Source organism: Alligator sinensis, unplaced genomic scaffold, assembly GCF_000455745.1.
Source record: "Alligator sinensis unplaced genomic scaffold, ASM45574v1 scaffold1097_1, whole genome shotgun sequence".
NCBI lineage: Eukaryota > Metazoa > Chordata > Crocodylia > Alligatoridae > Alligator > Alligator sinensis.
In genome coordinates this window covers 605,712-620,403 of record NW_005841950.1, presented here as the reverse complement: position 1 = coordinate 620,403, position 14,692 = coordinate 605,712, and the positions used below count along the sequence as shown (strand labels likewise).

Here is a 14,692-nt window from a genome sequence, read left to right as displayed (position 1 = left end):
ATACTGATGTGTATATTGTGTATCTAGTGCACAGCATTCATGAACTGTAGGCAAGGATCTAGTGGGTGGGGGAGGAGGGGTAGGGAGCAGATGGGCTTCTTAACTAGTCTTTCAGGAGACCTCCTGATATAGACCTAACACTGGGACCTGTTTGTCCCCCATAGGAGCAAGGCAGCAGTACCAAGGGATGCTGCCAGGCAGGAGGGAGGTTAATAGCTTGCAAACTAGCATGAGCTTAGGCAGATGAATGTGACTGGTAAAGAAGATAATATCCCTCAGTGCAGGAGGGGAGATCCAGGAGAAAGGTCAGCACCTGCAGGCTGGAGCACAAGCAACCACAGCATCTTGACTCTAATGCAGATGGTGTGGCCTAAGGGAGAGTTGACTTGACTGGGACTAAGGGGAGCAAAGTTCATGGCTCTGCTGATGGGTGACTCTGGGAAAGTCACTTCTTCTCTCTGCCCCTCAGTTTTTCCAGCTGTGAAATGGTGATAATCTTGACCCTCCTTAGTAAAGCACTTGGAGACCTACTGAGGGAAGCATGAGGCATTGTTGCTGTTTGTGTCTAGCATCCTCCTGTAATCTCTCAACCCTATCTCTCCCAAGCATGGGTGATTCTACATGCTCCCTGAGCCCTGTGGCCCAGCTTTGTGCTTGGCTATGGCCCCACCATCTTGTTGCTCCATTTGGGGCATGTTAATGCATGAGCTGTTTCTAGCACTAAGTGTGGTAGTAACGGTTGTGCTCACTGTTGTGTTCCCAGATCATTCTCCACGGCAGCTACGCTCTGATCCAACAGCCCCGTTTCCATATCTACTTCATTATCCCAGCTCTCATCTATGGGGGTGATAAACTGATCAGCCTGAGCAGGAAGAAGGTGGAGATCAGTGTGGTGAAAGCTGAGATCCTCCCATCAGGTACAGTGGTGACAGGTTCCCTGTGGGCCAGCAGAGACAGGGAGCTTGGCAACTTGCAGAGTTCTCAGCAGAGAGGGGAGCTATCTCTGGTGTCTCCAAGATGTGAAAGACAGGTGCTCCACACAGCCTGAGATCTTTGCCTCCCTGGGGCCTGCCAGCTCCTTGTCTCCTGTCCTGCCCAAGTCAGCAGAGTAGTGCCTTCCTTGGAAAGGCCTCAGGTGAGCTGCTGGTGCTGGCTGGGAGCTGCATTCATCTTGGAGCTGCAGATGTTACGAGGGAGCTATGTCCTGTGATAACAACAGTCCTCACACCTTCTAAGCACAGCCATGAGCCAGCCTTCCTAGTGCCTTGGTGAGGCAGGGCAACTCCATTAGGCCTCTTCACTGGTGACGTAAAGGCCCAAACATCTGCTTCAGGCAGGTTGGTAGGGAATTTAGGTACTCATAGGCTAAACCAGACATTCCCTCCTAGGTTCCCTGGGCTTTCCCCTTGTTCAGATGCTGTGGAGAGCCCCAAAGCCACTTGCCAGGCAGCCCCCGGGACAAGCTCCCATCCACTAGCAGCACAGTGCTGGGGCTCCGTGCCACCTTCCTAGCCCTCAGTGAAATGCCTGGTTTCTTCCTACACAAGTGCTTCCTCTTCCTGGATGGACATCCAGACAGGGCTCTCTCTTCCTCTTCATGGTTGGTCTTTGGCTTCAAGTTGAGCCATGGAGCCTGCACCCGGGTCTGGAGCTCCCTGCAGCCCTCATAGTCCTCTCCCATTTCCCCAGTGTACTTTGGGTGTAGTGTAAGCAGCCAGTACCTCAGGAAATGTGCTAAGGAAGCCCTTTGTCCTTCTCTTAGGTGTCACCTACCTCAAGTTTCAGCGGCCGCAGGACTTTGACTACAAATCTGGGCAGTGGGTACGGATCGCCTGCTTGTCCCTGGGCACAAATGAGTACCATCCCTTCACCCTGACCTCTGCACCCCATGAGGATACGCTGAGCCTTCACATCCGAGCAGCTGGGCCCTGGACCACCCGGTTGCGGGAGCTGTACTCCCCTGAGAGCGTGGCTGAGATTGGCCAGTATCCCAAGGTAAAGTCAGCATTTCCACCAGTCAGCCCAATGTGGGTTGCAGAGGACAGAGCTGCATCTTTGGGGGTTAAAGGCCTCTGGTGCATGGGCCTTCACAGTGTGTGTCTCTGAGCTGGCTCACCAGCGAGCCCCAGCCTGGTATGGGGAGAAAGGGGATCCCTCAGTTGCCAGTGCCTTTGAGCTAAGATGCCTGGATTGCTTGGAGCCACAAGGTCCAACCTTAGCTGGGCTGACTCAGCCTGCCACCTAAGTCATGATGGCACTGCGATAGCTGTGATGGTTTCCGATGTGTGAGATGTCCAGTCCCTGGAAGGGCTGCCTGTCACAAGCCCTGTACAAGCCCAGCATAGCTAACACCCAGCTTCTTTCCAGCTCTACCTGGATGGGCCATTTGGTGAGGGCCACCAGGAGTGGAACAAGTTTGAGGTGTCTGTGCTGGTGGGAGGGGGCATTGGGGTCACACCCTTTGCCTCCATCCTCAAGGACCTGGTTTTCAAGTCATCGCTCAGCACCAAACTTCTGTGTAAGAAGGTAAGAGTCTTCCAGAGAGAGAGGACCCTCCTTGTGTCCTCCTGCCCCATGCCGAGTGGGAGGAACATCTAGCAGAGACCACCCAGGCATGACTTCTTAGGGGAGAGTGAACAGAGGGCCAAGTTTGGCTGGCACTAACCACAGCTCCTGGAGGCTGTAAGATCAGTGCCTTGCTGCCCTCAGAGCTGCTGCTTCTTCTATTGCCGTTCAGTTAGAAATGGCTGCAGGGGGCTACACTGCTGAAAGCAACATCAGCCCCCACCACCATGTGCCTATGCTGAGGACTTAACCTGGGGCAGCCCCTGTAGAGGTTATGAATGGCTCACACACCCATCTGCCTTCAGAGCACCCAGTGGAAGCACCCATCTCTGTGCAGCCCCCTAAGCACAGAGCTTCCACCTTCGATTCCACAGCCAGGAATCTCTCCCAGGGCTAATGCAGGGTCCCCAAAGGCAAGGCCAACTCTGGGCAATGCCCAGGGCAGGATATGGCTGCAGGGTTCCTGGAGAAGCATCTGGTTACTGTATCTGACAGGACATGGACACCGTGGGCAGTCCCCTAGAGCAGTGTCTAGCTGTCAGTTGCCCAGGGCAGTGGCTGGCTGTGGGGTTCCCCAGGTTAGGGTTCCTCAGGGGTGGGGGATGATGCTGTGCTCCCCCAGCCCTAGTGCTGACCCTTTTCCGTCGCTCCCAGATCTATTTCATCTGGGTGACGCGCACGCAGCGGCAGTTTGAGTGGCTGGCCGACATCATTCGTGAGCTGGAGGAGAGTGACCAGCTTGACCTGGTCTCAGTGCACATCTACATCACCCAGCTAGCTGAGAAGTTTGACTTGCGCACCACCATGCTGGTGAGTGCCCAGCACTGGGAAGGGGGGAGGTCCCAGGTGGGGCCAGGCCAGGGGCCAGTTTCTTCCCAGCTGGGGAGGGGCCAGGTGGCAGAACCCCTTACACTATGGCACAAAGGAACCAGTCCCTGCCTCAGGGCAAGGAGCAAAGTGGGGCAATATCCAGCTTGCAGTCTGGGTCAGGCAAGGATGTGGGAGCAAGGCAGGGCTACACAGCCTTGATGCTTTGAGGTTGCTTCACAGCTTTCCTCGCAGTGGGTCCTGCCCAGTGCCTGGGAAATGCATCATGAGAGCAGCTATTATCCTCTCTGGGACAATGCTCAGGGCACAGGTCAGGACTGGTGATTGATGCTAGCTGAGGGCTCTCCTTGCCCCTTTGTGCCAGGCCTCCACTTGTGCCCTGTGAGAGATGGGGAGGTCTTGTCCCAGACTCCCTGTCCCTGTTCTGACTCATGGTTGCCCTTCTCCTTCCAGTACATCTGTGAGCGGCACTTCCAGAAGGTCCTGAACCGGAGCCTGTTCACGGGGCTGCGCTCCATCACGCACTTCGGGCGGCCTCCGTTTGTACACTTCTTCAACTCCCTGCAGGATGTTCATCCCGAGGTCAGTGCCTGCCAGCCCTCAACCTCTGTGAACCTCTGACAATCCCATATTACAGTGGCTTTGAGGGCACTGGTATTATACCTAGCATTGGGAGCCCTGGCACAAAAAGAGCATGGGTCTAAGCAGAGTGGGGCAGGGCTGGGCTGAAAGGAGTGTCCTGCAGGCCCGATGATGTGCTGAAGCCATGCTGAGGACAGGAGAGGCATCCTCTGCTCCCCACCTGCAGGGAGAGTGACCAGTCCTTACCTCAGCAGGTCTCTGCTGGTCCAGGGTATACAAATCTCTTTCTGCCCCCCATGGTAAAGCCAGAGCCAAAGGGCTTTGAACTCCACAGAAAAGCTTGCCACCAATTTTGAGGCGTTCACTGCACAGTGTCACCAGGACACATGAGGGCACCTTAATAGTCCAAGGGTTGACAGCGGTTTCTGGTCTTCAGACCCAAACTCGAACTCCCTCTCACTTCCTTGAGAGACAGAAGTGAAATGACAAATTCCCAGTGGGATCAGCTCATTCCTAGTCATCTCAGGTCTGGGGCTGACTTGACCCATGTGTGCAGAGTCCTCTGGCAGCGGAAAGTGCAAGTGCAGATGAGGGTTGCCTGTGCACAGCTGTCTCAGACTAGGAGGCATTAGTCCCTTCCCCCTTTCCTCTCCCTCCACAGTCACTGACAAACTCGACAGAGTTTAAAGAATGATGAAAGTCACTGGGAGTTGGGAGGAGGAAAAAAATCAGTGCATAGAGCTGAGAAGAGCTAGAGACAGTTATTCTAGCCAGAAGGAGTCCCAGGGGACCGGCACTTGCCTACAGGGCTATGAAAGGCATGAGGGACCTTGACTTGAAGCTGTGGTAACTGGTAGGCCTGTGCGAAGTGGCTAGTATTTGCTTTGGTTTCATATTTGGCTGATTCGGGAGACAGTGATTTGATTCGGCGATTCGAATCACTGTCCCGATTCAATTCGGCCGAATCTGATTCAGAGATTTGGCTGCTGCCAAATCTCCGGATCAGCCAGGCCAGGCCCATCCCCCGCCCCGGCAGTGGCTGCCCCACCCTCCCCAGCTCCCAGCTCTTTGCAAAAAAAAGCCCTGACTCACCAGGTGCTTTAAGAAAAAAAAACAAAACCCGAAAACACCCCCACACTCACCACTCTTACAGGTGCGGGCAATCCCCGTGCCACATGGGGGGCTCTGCAGGAGTGGTGAGTCCTGGGGCTTTTCTCCGTTTTTTTTTCTTAAAGGGCCGGAGCTGGCCTGGGCGGGGCACCTGGTGGGGGTGGGGGTCAGGGGCTCATTCCGAAGATGCAGAGAGCTTTGAATCAATTAAGACCTTTAAATTGGCCTGCTGATTTGATTTGGATTCGGAGATTTGACCACCGAATCAAGCCAAATCTCCTCCACCCGAAGCTTCGCAAAGCCCTAGTGACTGGGGCTATTAGCAGTGACTGAGAGGGCAGGGTAAAGGATGGATCATTCCACACACCCTTTGTTTTTATGCTCTTCCATGAAAACATCTGTTTCCTGTCTCTGTTGGAAGCTGGAGTGGATGCCTACTCCATGCTACTGGTGGGAGGAAGTTATAAGTAGCACTTGAGGGGGGCAGGATGTGCAGCTCAGGGTCCGGCAGAGGGGCATGAACTGGTATGAACGAGCATAGCCCAGTGCAGGAGGCCAGCTGGAAAGTCCCTGCTCACAGGCTTTCATTGTTCTGGTATTAGACACCCCTGTGTTTTTCCTCCCTCCCCAGGTGCGGAAGATCGGCGTGTTCAGCTGCGGCCCCCCAGGGATGACCAAGAACGTGGAAAAGGCCTGTAAGCAGATCAACAGGAAGGACCAGGCCTACTTCGTGCATCACTATGAGAACTTTTAACCCCCTCCCATCGCTATAGGATGCCCAGGCCTGCTCCACCAGCAGGACTGTTCTGTGAACAGCTGTGTCATTGACAGATCTAAGTACTTCTAGGTCCTAGGGAAGGTTCCTGCTACTGCTCAGATGGGAGCTGTTACATATCTATAACATTTCTGTTCCTGCAAGCTTAGAGGAGGGCTGCCTCTGAGCCCCAGCGAAGCTGCTGCAGCAGGATGGGCTTGCAAAGGCCCCTGAGATCATTGCCCAGGGTGTGCTGCATGGACTGTGATGATCTGGAGACCCCAAGGGCAGCATGGCCCAGCAGACAGTGCTTCCCTCTCACCCCAGGGGCCCACAGTGTCTCCCAGAGAGAAAAGTGCCTAGAACTTTCCAGCAAAACACCTGCATTGCAGCAGAGGTGCAAATCTTCAGCAACTTAAATTACACTGGCCCAAAGTGTCCTAGGAGGCAACCCTGCCCCATTAAAGTGAACTGCAAAGCTCCCACTGATTTCAACAGAGCCAGGACTCTGTCCCTGACCTAAATGAGCAATCCAGTGTGGGGGCAGACAAAAATCACACATCTGAGATCCCCTGCAGCACTGAAGTTGAGGACAGGTTGCAGCTATATGGCCTGAGTATCAGTTGGCTAGGACACCAACTGGCTGTCCTGAATAGTGTCCATGCTAGTATTAAATGCAGCTTAGGCAAACCAATTTAAGGTCAGGCTGAGCTAATTTGGATCCGTATTTCTCTGTGACCCTGTGTAGACAACCTCTGTTAAAGTCACTAATTCATCTCCCTTGCTACAGTTTATTAGATTGTACTCAGCTCATCTGTGGTTGTTTCCTTTTGGTATTTAAAAGCTTAGCTTTTCTTTTATACTTGTATTTGCTTTTCACTCTTCAGTTTGATTGCTGTTGTTAATACCTGTTTAAATAATGACTTCATATAGAAGAAGAAGTAGTCTGAAGCCTGGCAGAAGGCAAGGTAGAGATGTATAGCATAAACCAGTGGGTCCCAATCTGTGGTATGGATACCACCACTGCTACAAGTTAAGAGTTTTATTACAATTATATGACAAAAATGTGCTAGTGGTACTAGAGGTTGAACCGAAAAATTTGCTGGTGATACTTAAAGTTGTATCGTTTTAAATTGGTGGTGCACAATCTGTCGGAGTTTGGGAACCACTGGCATAAACTTATGTAAAGTCCCTTCACAGGAGCTGATGAATCAAGCCTGCTGCTTATGCAAGCTTATGCTAGCATTACCTCTCATCTCGTTAGTCTGCAAAATGCAAATCTACCTTGCCTTGCTAAAGAAGGACAACTACAAACTGTCTGATGTAGGTAATGGCTTTTAAAAATAATTCTGAAAGTTTAACTATATTTTTATTTGGATAAGGATGATCTCTTATAAATGGGCTGTGGATGAGTAACTTGAAATGGCTTTGATTTTCAGGTACTTCCTTTCCTCTTTTGCATCCTTGTGACGAGGTATTTAGAAAAATTCACAGATTTGCTGGAATCAGACAGGGCTGCACCATAAGCACCTGTGCTACAGTTTTGAACTTGCAATCTCTGGGCTGTCAGCTGTTTACCTTAGCACATGTGGCACCCAAACCCCCATTTTTAAATACTGACAAAATAAAAGCAATTAAATGTTTGCCTTGGCTTCTGCCTCTTGTAATTAGAGATAGTGGTAATTGCTGTTTGGTATTCAGGTATCAATGACTAATAAGAGCTAATGTTCATTCCATACCTCTAAGGAATTGCGAGCATAATGACACTCTTGAAAGTGATTGAACTAAAACTGTGAATTTAAAATGGATTGGTTAGATCACATTAAACCTCCATGTAGACACAAACTACCCTTTCTTCGCCCACAAAGCAGATTACAGCAACTAAAGTGAGAGCATCCACACACGAGTTTAATGCCGTTTAACCAGTTAGCTTTAGAGGCTTGTTTGGATTAACTTTCCTGAGTGCCCTAAACAAACCCTTAATTGGAGCAAGTAACAGCATGGCCATGGGCACACAAACAAGTTTACTAGTGAGGGAAAGGCAGGCAGGTTCCCAACATGGTAACTGCCTTTGTGCACTCTTACCCCACAGGAAATAGAAGATAAAACCATAATGACTTGGTTGTCTTTCACAAAGGTGAAAGTAATGGCGGCTTACTTTTCATGAGCTGCAGGGAAAGACCACGGAAATGGGCAGCTAACCTGGTGTGCCTCCTCCCCCTCCTTTTTCCTCTTGATAATTTGTTCCTGAGGCCACAGCTAGATCCCAACAACCTGTCACCACTGGCTTGGATTCTCCTGCTCTCCCCAGGAGTTGCCCTGAGATCTAGGGAGTGATATTAGTGTAAAGCCAGGGTAGATGAGAACAGAGCTAGTTTACTAATAAGCACTGGTGACCTCTGCAGCAGGATGTTATAGTGATTGCTATCTTGTGTGATCATCACAGGAATGGAGCCAAGGACTCTCAGAACCAAGAATCTCCAGAGCTTGGGCTTGGAGGCAGGTTTTCCAGCTAGTAGTTTTACTAGCTTCACTTCCCTACAGACAGAAGCTAGGTGGGACACCCAGGCCAGGCTAACCGATAGGTCTCACACATCCTGCATTAAGATGCTGAAACCAGATGCCCAGGTTATTTATGAGCACAACACAAAGAATTATGCTTGTGGAGAGGGGTTCCCACCCATAATCAGTGCAGGCATTTCAGCTGCTCTGCACAGAGACACAAGGTCAAAGCAGGGCATGAGATGTGACTCTTAAAGCTCTCATGAGTGACATCAGTACTAAGACCAGGGAGTAGAGACTGTTAGACCTGTCAGGGGTCCCCCTGCACCTGGAGCAAGAGACTATAGCTTCTCCAGCTAATGTGACATCTCTGAACGTAGTTGAGCCAGGACCTAGAACAAGGCATTTCCCCCACAGCCATCTGGTCACTGAACCTGACTGCTGCCTCTGGCCCCAGGACTGGTCAAGCCCCGAAACAAGGGCTTGACCATGTGGCATTAGTCACAGGGCTGATACTGTTCTTTCCCCCTGGTAGCATGAATGAGCCTGGGCTTGTCTCCAGTGCAGCAGGCCTATAATTACAGCCTACACTCAGTCCAGCTGTGCTCGCTTGCAGAAGTTGAATTAAGCCAGGAGGGTGGCTGACTAAAGTGAAAACCCCAATTATGAGGCTACAGAGCATCAGCACTTCAGATTATTAGCACCATTACCCCAAACCCAGAGATTACAAGGGCTCTGGGTCATGGGAAGGGGAGGAGTTTCCCACAGAGCTGCCTGATTTCACAGGCATGTTCTTATTAGAATTAATAGATTGCTTTGAATCTCCTGGTCCCACTGCCTTCAGCGAATAACTCGGGTAGAGCACACACCCATCACCAACTTCTCCAAGGGTTAGCTCTAGAACTGAAGTTTCCCAGGAAGCAAGGAGAAAATCCAGGGAGTTCATCAAGCATCCTAGGATGTCTGTGGGGGAGAGACAAGAGAAGCATGTGCTGGCAGGGAGTATAGTCAGGAGACCCATTCTCCTTGATTTAAAGCATTCATGTGACTTTCAAGAGTGCTCACTCCAGAAACTCCCCCATACGTCTGGCAGAGTGAGAGAGTTGAATTTCTTGGGCTTCCAGTTCCCCAGTACAGGCACTGGGAACCTGCTGCAGCCTCTCTGCTTGTCCTGATGAGTTAAACACTTCCCTGTGGGGGGTGTGCAAGTTGTGATCTGGTAAGCTGCATACTTACCACCCCACTGGGAACAGGCTCAGAGGCCCTGGGGTTGGGTGCTGTTGGAGAGCCTGGATGGGTTGGCCTAGAACAGGGGACCTCAGCCAGTCTGCAGTCTCTGCCACCCAGCTCCAGCCCACAAGGTGGGCCCTTCAACCTGGCTTGTCCAACACTCCAGGGCTGCCTGGGACCTGGGCAGTGGGCACTCAGGGCCCCCTCCAGGCATTCTCAGTCCTTTTGGCAATTTGTGAGAGTGTGTTTGTTTTCTGATCCCTGTGAGTAGGAAATACAGCGAGCCCTTTGGAGAGTGGCAGCCTCGGGGCAAAAGGTTCCTACGAGGATTCATTTGGGGGCTCCTCGTAGATAGCAACTACATCAGCTTTTAACTCCACCTGCCCAGCTTTTATGCTGAACAGGCTGCAAAGCCTGCACAGACCCAGTGTCCTGCAGACAGGTACATCTACACAGGAAAAGTCCCAACAGGTGACACTAGTACCTGTGCTCCTGTATCTGTGCCCCACCACTGGCTGTGATCTTGCCTTGATTCTTGTCTCTGGACTTCTGTTCCCACCCCTCCTCTTCACCTCCCAGGCCTAAGAATTAGGCCTGGCTTTCTATGATCCAGACATCACATCCAGGAGCTTTCTGAGCCTTTGGCGCTTGATCCTCAATAAACCTTGGAAAATCCAGAGAGCTGGCAGCACTGTAGTGCCGGCAGATACAAAGGGTAAACGGAAGGATGCACAAAATTACAAATGGGTCAGCCTGACATTGGGCAAAGTCATAGGAATGGCAATACTGGACTGACTTTATAAGGGACCCAATCAACATGGTTTTATGGAGAGCAGATCTTGTTTGATGAACTTGATGTTGGCTTTCTGATGACATCACACGGTTGGCTCATAAAGGTGATCCATGTAATAAACGTAAACTCTGCAAAGCCCTGGAGGTCCCTGCTTTGCATTCTCACTCAGGCAACCAGGACCTGAGTAACTTTGCAACTCTTTCATTCCAGAGGTTCCCTACTGTAGACAGAGCCAACCAGGGAGACATTGGGGCAACATCTGGGCTTAAGTATCCATACTAGGAAGCCTTAGCTTGCTGAGGCTCTGGGGAATCCCAGAGGTTTGCAATTAAGCTATGGTGCAGCTAACCCAGAAGTCATGAAGGGGTGGAACAGGAGTGAGGTACCATGGAAATGCCTTTCTTAGGAGTAGAGGTTGAGGCACAGAAAGATAGGAGTATTATATTATAAATTCCCTAGCACAGTCCCCGCCCTTGGTTCTTACCTTTTCCCCAGAATTGCTTCACACAGGAATTATTGGTGATTTTTTTGCTCCCTCCCTGCTTCCGGCCTATGGGCTAAAGGAGTTTTGCACTAGTTTTATAAACGGTGGGTCCACTCCCCTGCTTGGTGTCAGTTGGAGAAAGGCCTGGGTCTAGCATGTACACAGACTCACACAAAAATGCCAACACACATCCTTTCACATAGTCTAGCTTGTATCTGAAAGACAAAGCAATCTACTTGGCTGCTAGAAGTGTCAATGGATGGCTGCTTTCCACAGCGCTGTGCGATGATAGAAAACAGATCAATTCAGACACATTTGTTAGCTTATCAAACCAAAGAGGAAGTAAAAGCTGGCTGGGCGAGACCTCTGCCAAAAGAAGCATTCAGGTTTACCCTACATTACACAATTCTGGGGAACATGAACCTTGCTTCCCTGCCCCAGCTTTATAAAACCTTTTTCCTTGTGACTGATTTGGCAGGTGAGGAATGTAAACAAGGAAGCTGTTGTTGGGTTGGCCATTGGGCTCCAGTACTTGGGCAATGATCCTGTTTGTAAATAGGTGACTGGCAGGAAACAGGTACCTTGTGAGGCACATGTAGGGTGGCCATCATAGAGGACATTCTGGTTTTCTGCTACTCTGTCCTCTATTGATACAAAACCGGATGCCTTTATGACCTCTATTTTTCTCTTCAAGACAAACAGGATCATTGCACATTCAAAAGAAAAATAGAGGACATAAAGGTGCCTGGCTTTACATCAACAGAGGACAGAGGACAACCAGACTGTCCTCTATGATGGCCACCCTAGCTGGAATTAGGACTCTTTGTCTGTACCACAGCCCAGGAGCCTGTGCTGCTATGTCTTCTAGCTGGCTTAATTGGAGCAGGAGTAAATCAGTAGATGTGAGGTGCGGCTGGAAAAGACAACCCCTGTAGTAGGTTGGGGGAGAGCTAGAAATCTGTGTCTGTGGCACCATGCAGAGATGGAGAGAGTGAAAGCAGGTGCCACCTTGGCAGGAGAATTAAGGTAGTACAACTGCCCTATTTGAGAAACAGCTTTCCAAAGAAATGAATGCACCTGCCCCAGCTGCTCCACAGACTTGAAGGCAGAGGACTAGACAGCCTGTGGCGGTCCCTTCCAGCCATGCTTCTTCATGATTTGGATGTGCTGAAAGCCCCCAGGATCAACCCTGGAAGCAAACCTTCCCAAGGCAAGCAGCTATTCCAGCAGAGAGCTTACACCAAAGCAGGGTCTTTAGCCTCATTGCAAAGGGCTCATTCAGTTAGAGCAAATGTACTTTCTCTTTCTGGGTCATACTCCTTCCCCATCTGCACTGGAAGCTGTTTCAAAAGTGAAAAGGGTAATCCATGGGTCTTGGGAGTCTGAGTGTTTTATCATCCCTGCCTAGGGGTGGACTGTAAAATGGCATATCTAAGATCCCTGCAGGACTGTCCTTGCTAATTTGCTCAGTCTAATGTTACCCTGAGAAATGAGGAAAGAGCCCTGTTAGGTTCACACATGTATGATCTTTGCATTTGCTGGCCAATGAATGGTGCACATGCAGTAAATACTATATGCTTCCCTTCAGGCAACGAGGCTCTTCTTATTATTATTTAAATGTATAATCCCACTTTACAGTAGCAACAGTTTATAATAAGAGGAGAGCCACTCACAAGATAACAAGCTGACACCCTGAAACTCCATGCAGACTCCCACTTCCCTGCCTATTGTATGGAGCAAACCCCTTCCCGACCGCCACTCACATTGACAGATATAGAAAGGTACTGCAACCCAAAACCCTCATTTCTTTCTGAAGTCAAAAAAGGTGTAAACAAAAATGGCTTTAAAATGCAGGCAGAAGGCAGGGTAGGCTATAGACTATAAACTAAGTAAATCAGAGATGTCCAGCATACAGTTTCATTATCAGAGGGCTAGTTTCATAAGGTGCTGAAGTAAGCCCTCTGCTTATGAAAGCTTATGCAATGCCTTTCTGGTTTAGTTATATAAGGTGCATCTCTCTCTTGCCTTTTGCCTGACTTTAGACTAACATGGCTAAGTATAGAAGAACTGATTTTAGACTAAAATGGCTATTTTAGAAGAACTATTTAGTTTTAAGAAGTACAGGTGAATCTTTGGGCAAATAATGGATTTCCAATTTGGTAACTGAAATACAAAAGGGAAAAATGGTTTGACTTGAATTGAAAAAGATTGAGGTTTAAAAAAAAATCTCATTGAAATGGAGTCAACAGAAAAAAATTGGCTTGGATCAATCCAGAAAGGTTTGTTTGGAAATGAAGGAAGAGGCTTCATTTTACTTTTAGGTTTGTTTGTTTTTAAATCCTCTTACACAAGCAAACCTTTCACTCCCCGCAATCCCTCCCCTGAAATTTAGGGCAACTTTTAAATGAAAAATTACATTCTGCAATATTTTCTAAATGAAATGTTCTGGCATCTTCAAAATCTAGCTCCTCACCATCATGGGGTTTCCCCCACTTCAGCTGAAACTCTTCTGGAAAATTAACTTGATCTCATCAATAGTGTCAGACCTTCTGAAATACTATTCTGTTCCATCCCTCTCTATTTAGATTTTACTACAAAATCAAGAGTGAACAAATCATTGCACAAATAAGCAAATGGACATGTTAACATCATGCCTTTGCAGTTATATATTTATATTTGTAATATTAGGAGCAGCATAAAAATCAAATGCTGGATTATAATTCACACATGAACAACAGTGTAAACCCTGGAATCCTTTTTACACTCAGTTCGTGATAAACAAGAATGAACAAAGCCATAAAAAATGAACGTTTTATTTAAAGTATTAGAATAATACCTGAAATACAAGCTAACATTTCTGGAGATATTAGCTGAATTGTGAGCAGTTATAGCAGAACATTTGGAAAGACAGTTTTATATCCCAGCCTAGTTAGTTTGTCATGGCCAACCAAAAAGCAAAGAGATATCACATCACCTATTCAGAATATCAAATGCTTTCTACAAATTGATTCCAAGCCAGCTGCAGAAAAGAATTATTTGGTGGTAACGATGAAGAAAGGAATAAGAGAGGCATAAAATTAAGCAGAGAATCTGATTGCAGAGAAAACCTGGGTAAAAATGGAGGTGAAATTAATGGAATAAATTATTGGTCATGCATTAAATTCCCATGATCTTTCTATACCAAAGAAGCTACTACAAAGTATGAGGTTCACACCTCTAAGGTGTAGAGGAAGCAACTGTTCTTGCTCTACTCAGATAAACTTGTGCTACATTGAATGCCAAGCTTCCTTCATTGATTAAACTGAGTGGCATAGGTGCAAGAGGAAGCAGACTCAAATCCCTTATTGGTTTGTATCAATAAGGAACTCAGTTCAGTAGCTTGATAACCAGCCTTTCTCACACCTTTTCTGATAACAAGGCCTGGCTGTAGTTTCCGTATCCACCTAATCCTAACATGCCGCTATTGTTCATAACAGATGATTAACTCATCTGGTTTCCTGGAAGCTTCAGTGAGGCTAAGGCAGGTGTTCAATTGCCATCCACAACCTTTGAGCTCACACGTACTACTTTATGAAGTCCCTAGAAGTATGTAGGAAGCTGCATAAGTGGTCTGGATGTTACCCCCTACCCATCTCCTCCAGCCAATCCAGCATTTCTCAGGAGTGTGTGGGATCACTTTCTGTGAAGGAGACATTAAGCCCTCTGTAAGCTCAGCACAGGGTTGGGGCAATGCACCTCATCCCTACGTGGACAAGGTCCTGATTCAATATGGACAGGGTACCAGCACTTTGTAGCCTGCTTTCAGTAACTAAGACAGTAGATGGACTTCAGGGGTTTTCAGGGC

The 14,692-nt window shown here is 48.7% G+C and overlaps 1 protein-coding gene across 1 annotated transcript in view; it reads left to right on the top strand.

The window, feature by feature from the left end:
- Positions 1–7,482, top strand: part of LOC102372872 (dual oxidase 2) — a 36,610-nt gene extending 29,128 nt beyond the window's left edge. The window contains exons 28-33 of the mRNA XM_014518383.2: positions 764–917; positions 1,763–1,995; positions 2,368–2,526; positions 3,220–3,375; positions 3,847–3,975; positions 5,717–7,482. Of these exons, the coding sequence (XP_014373869.1) occupies positions 764–917; positions 1,763–1,995; positions 2,368–2,526; positions 3,220–3,375; positions 3,847–3,975; positions 5,717–5,839 (954 nt within the window). The 3' untranslated portion in view covers positions 5,840–7,482. The remainder of the gene's footprint in view (positions 1–763; positions 918–1,762; positions 1,996–2,367; positions 2,527–3,219; positions 3,376–3,846; positions 3,976–5,716) is intronic.
- The last annotated feature ends 7,210 nt before the right edge of the window (positions 7,483–14,692 follow it).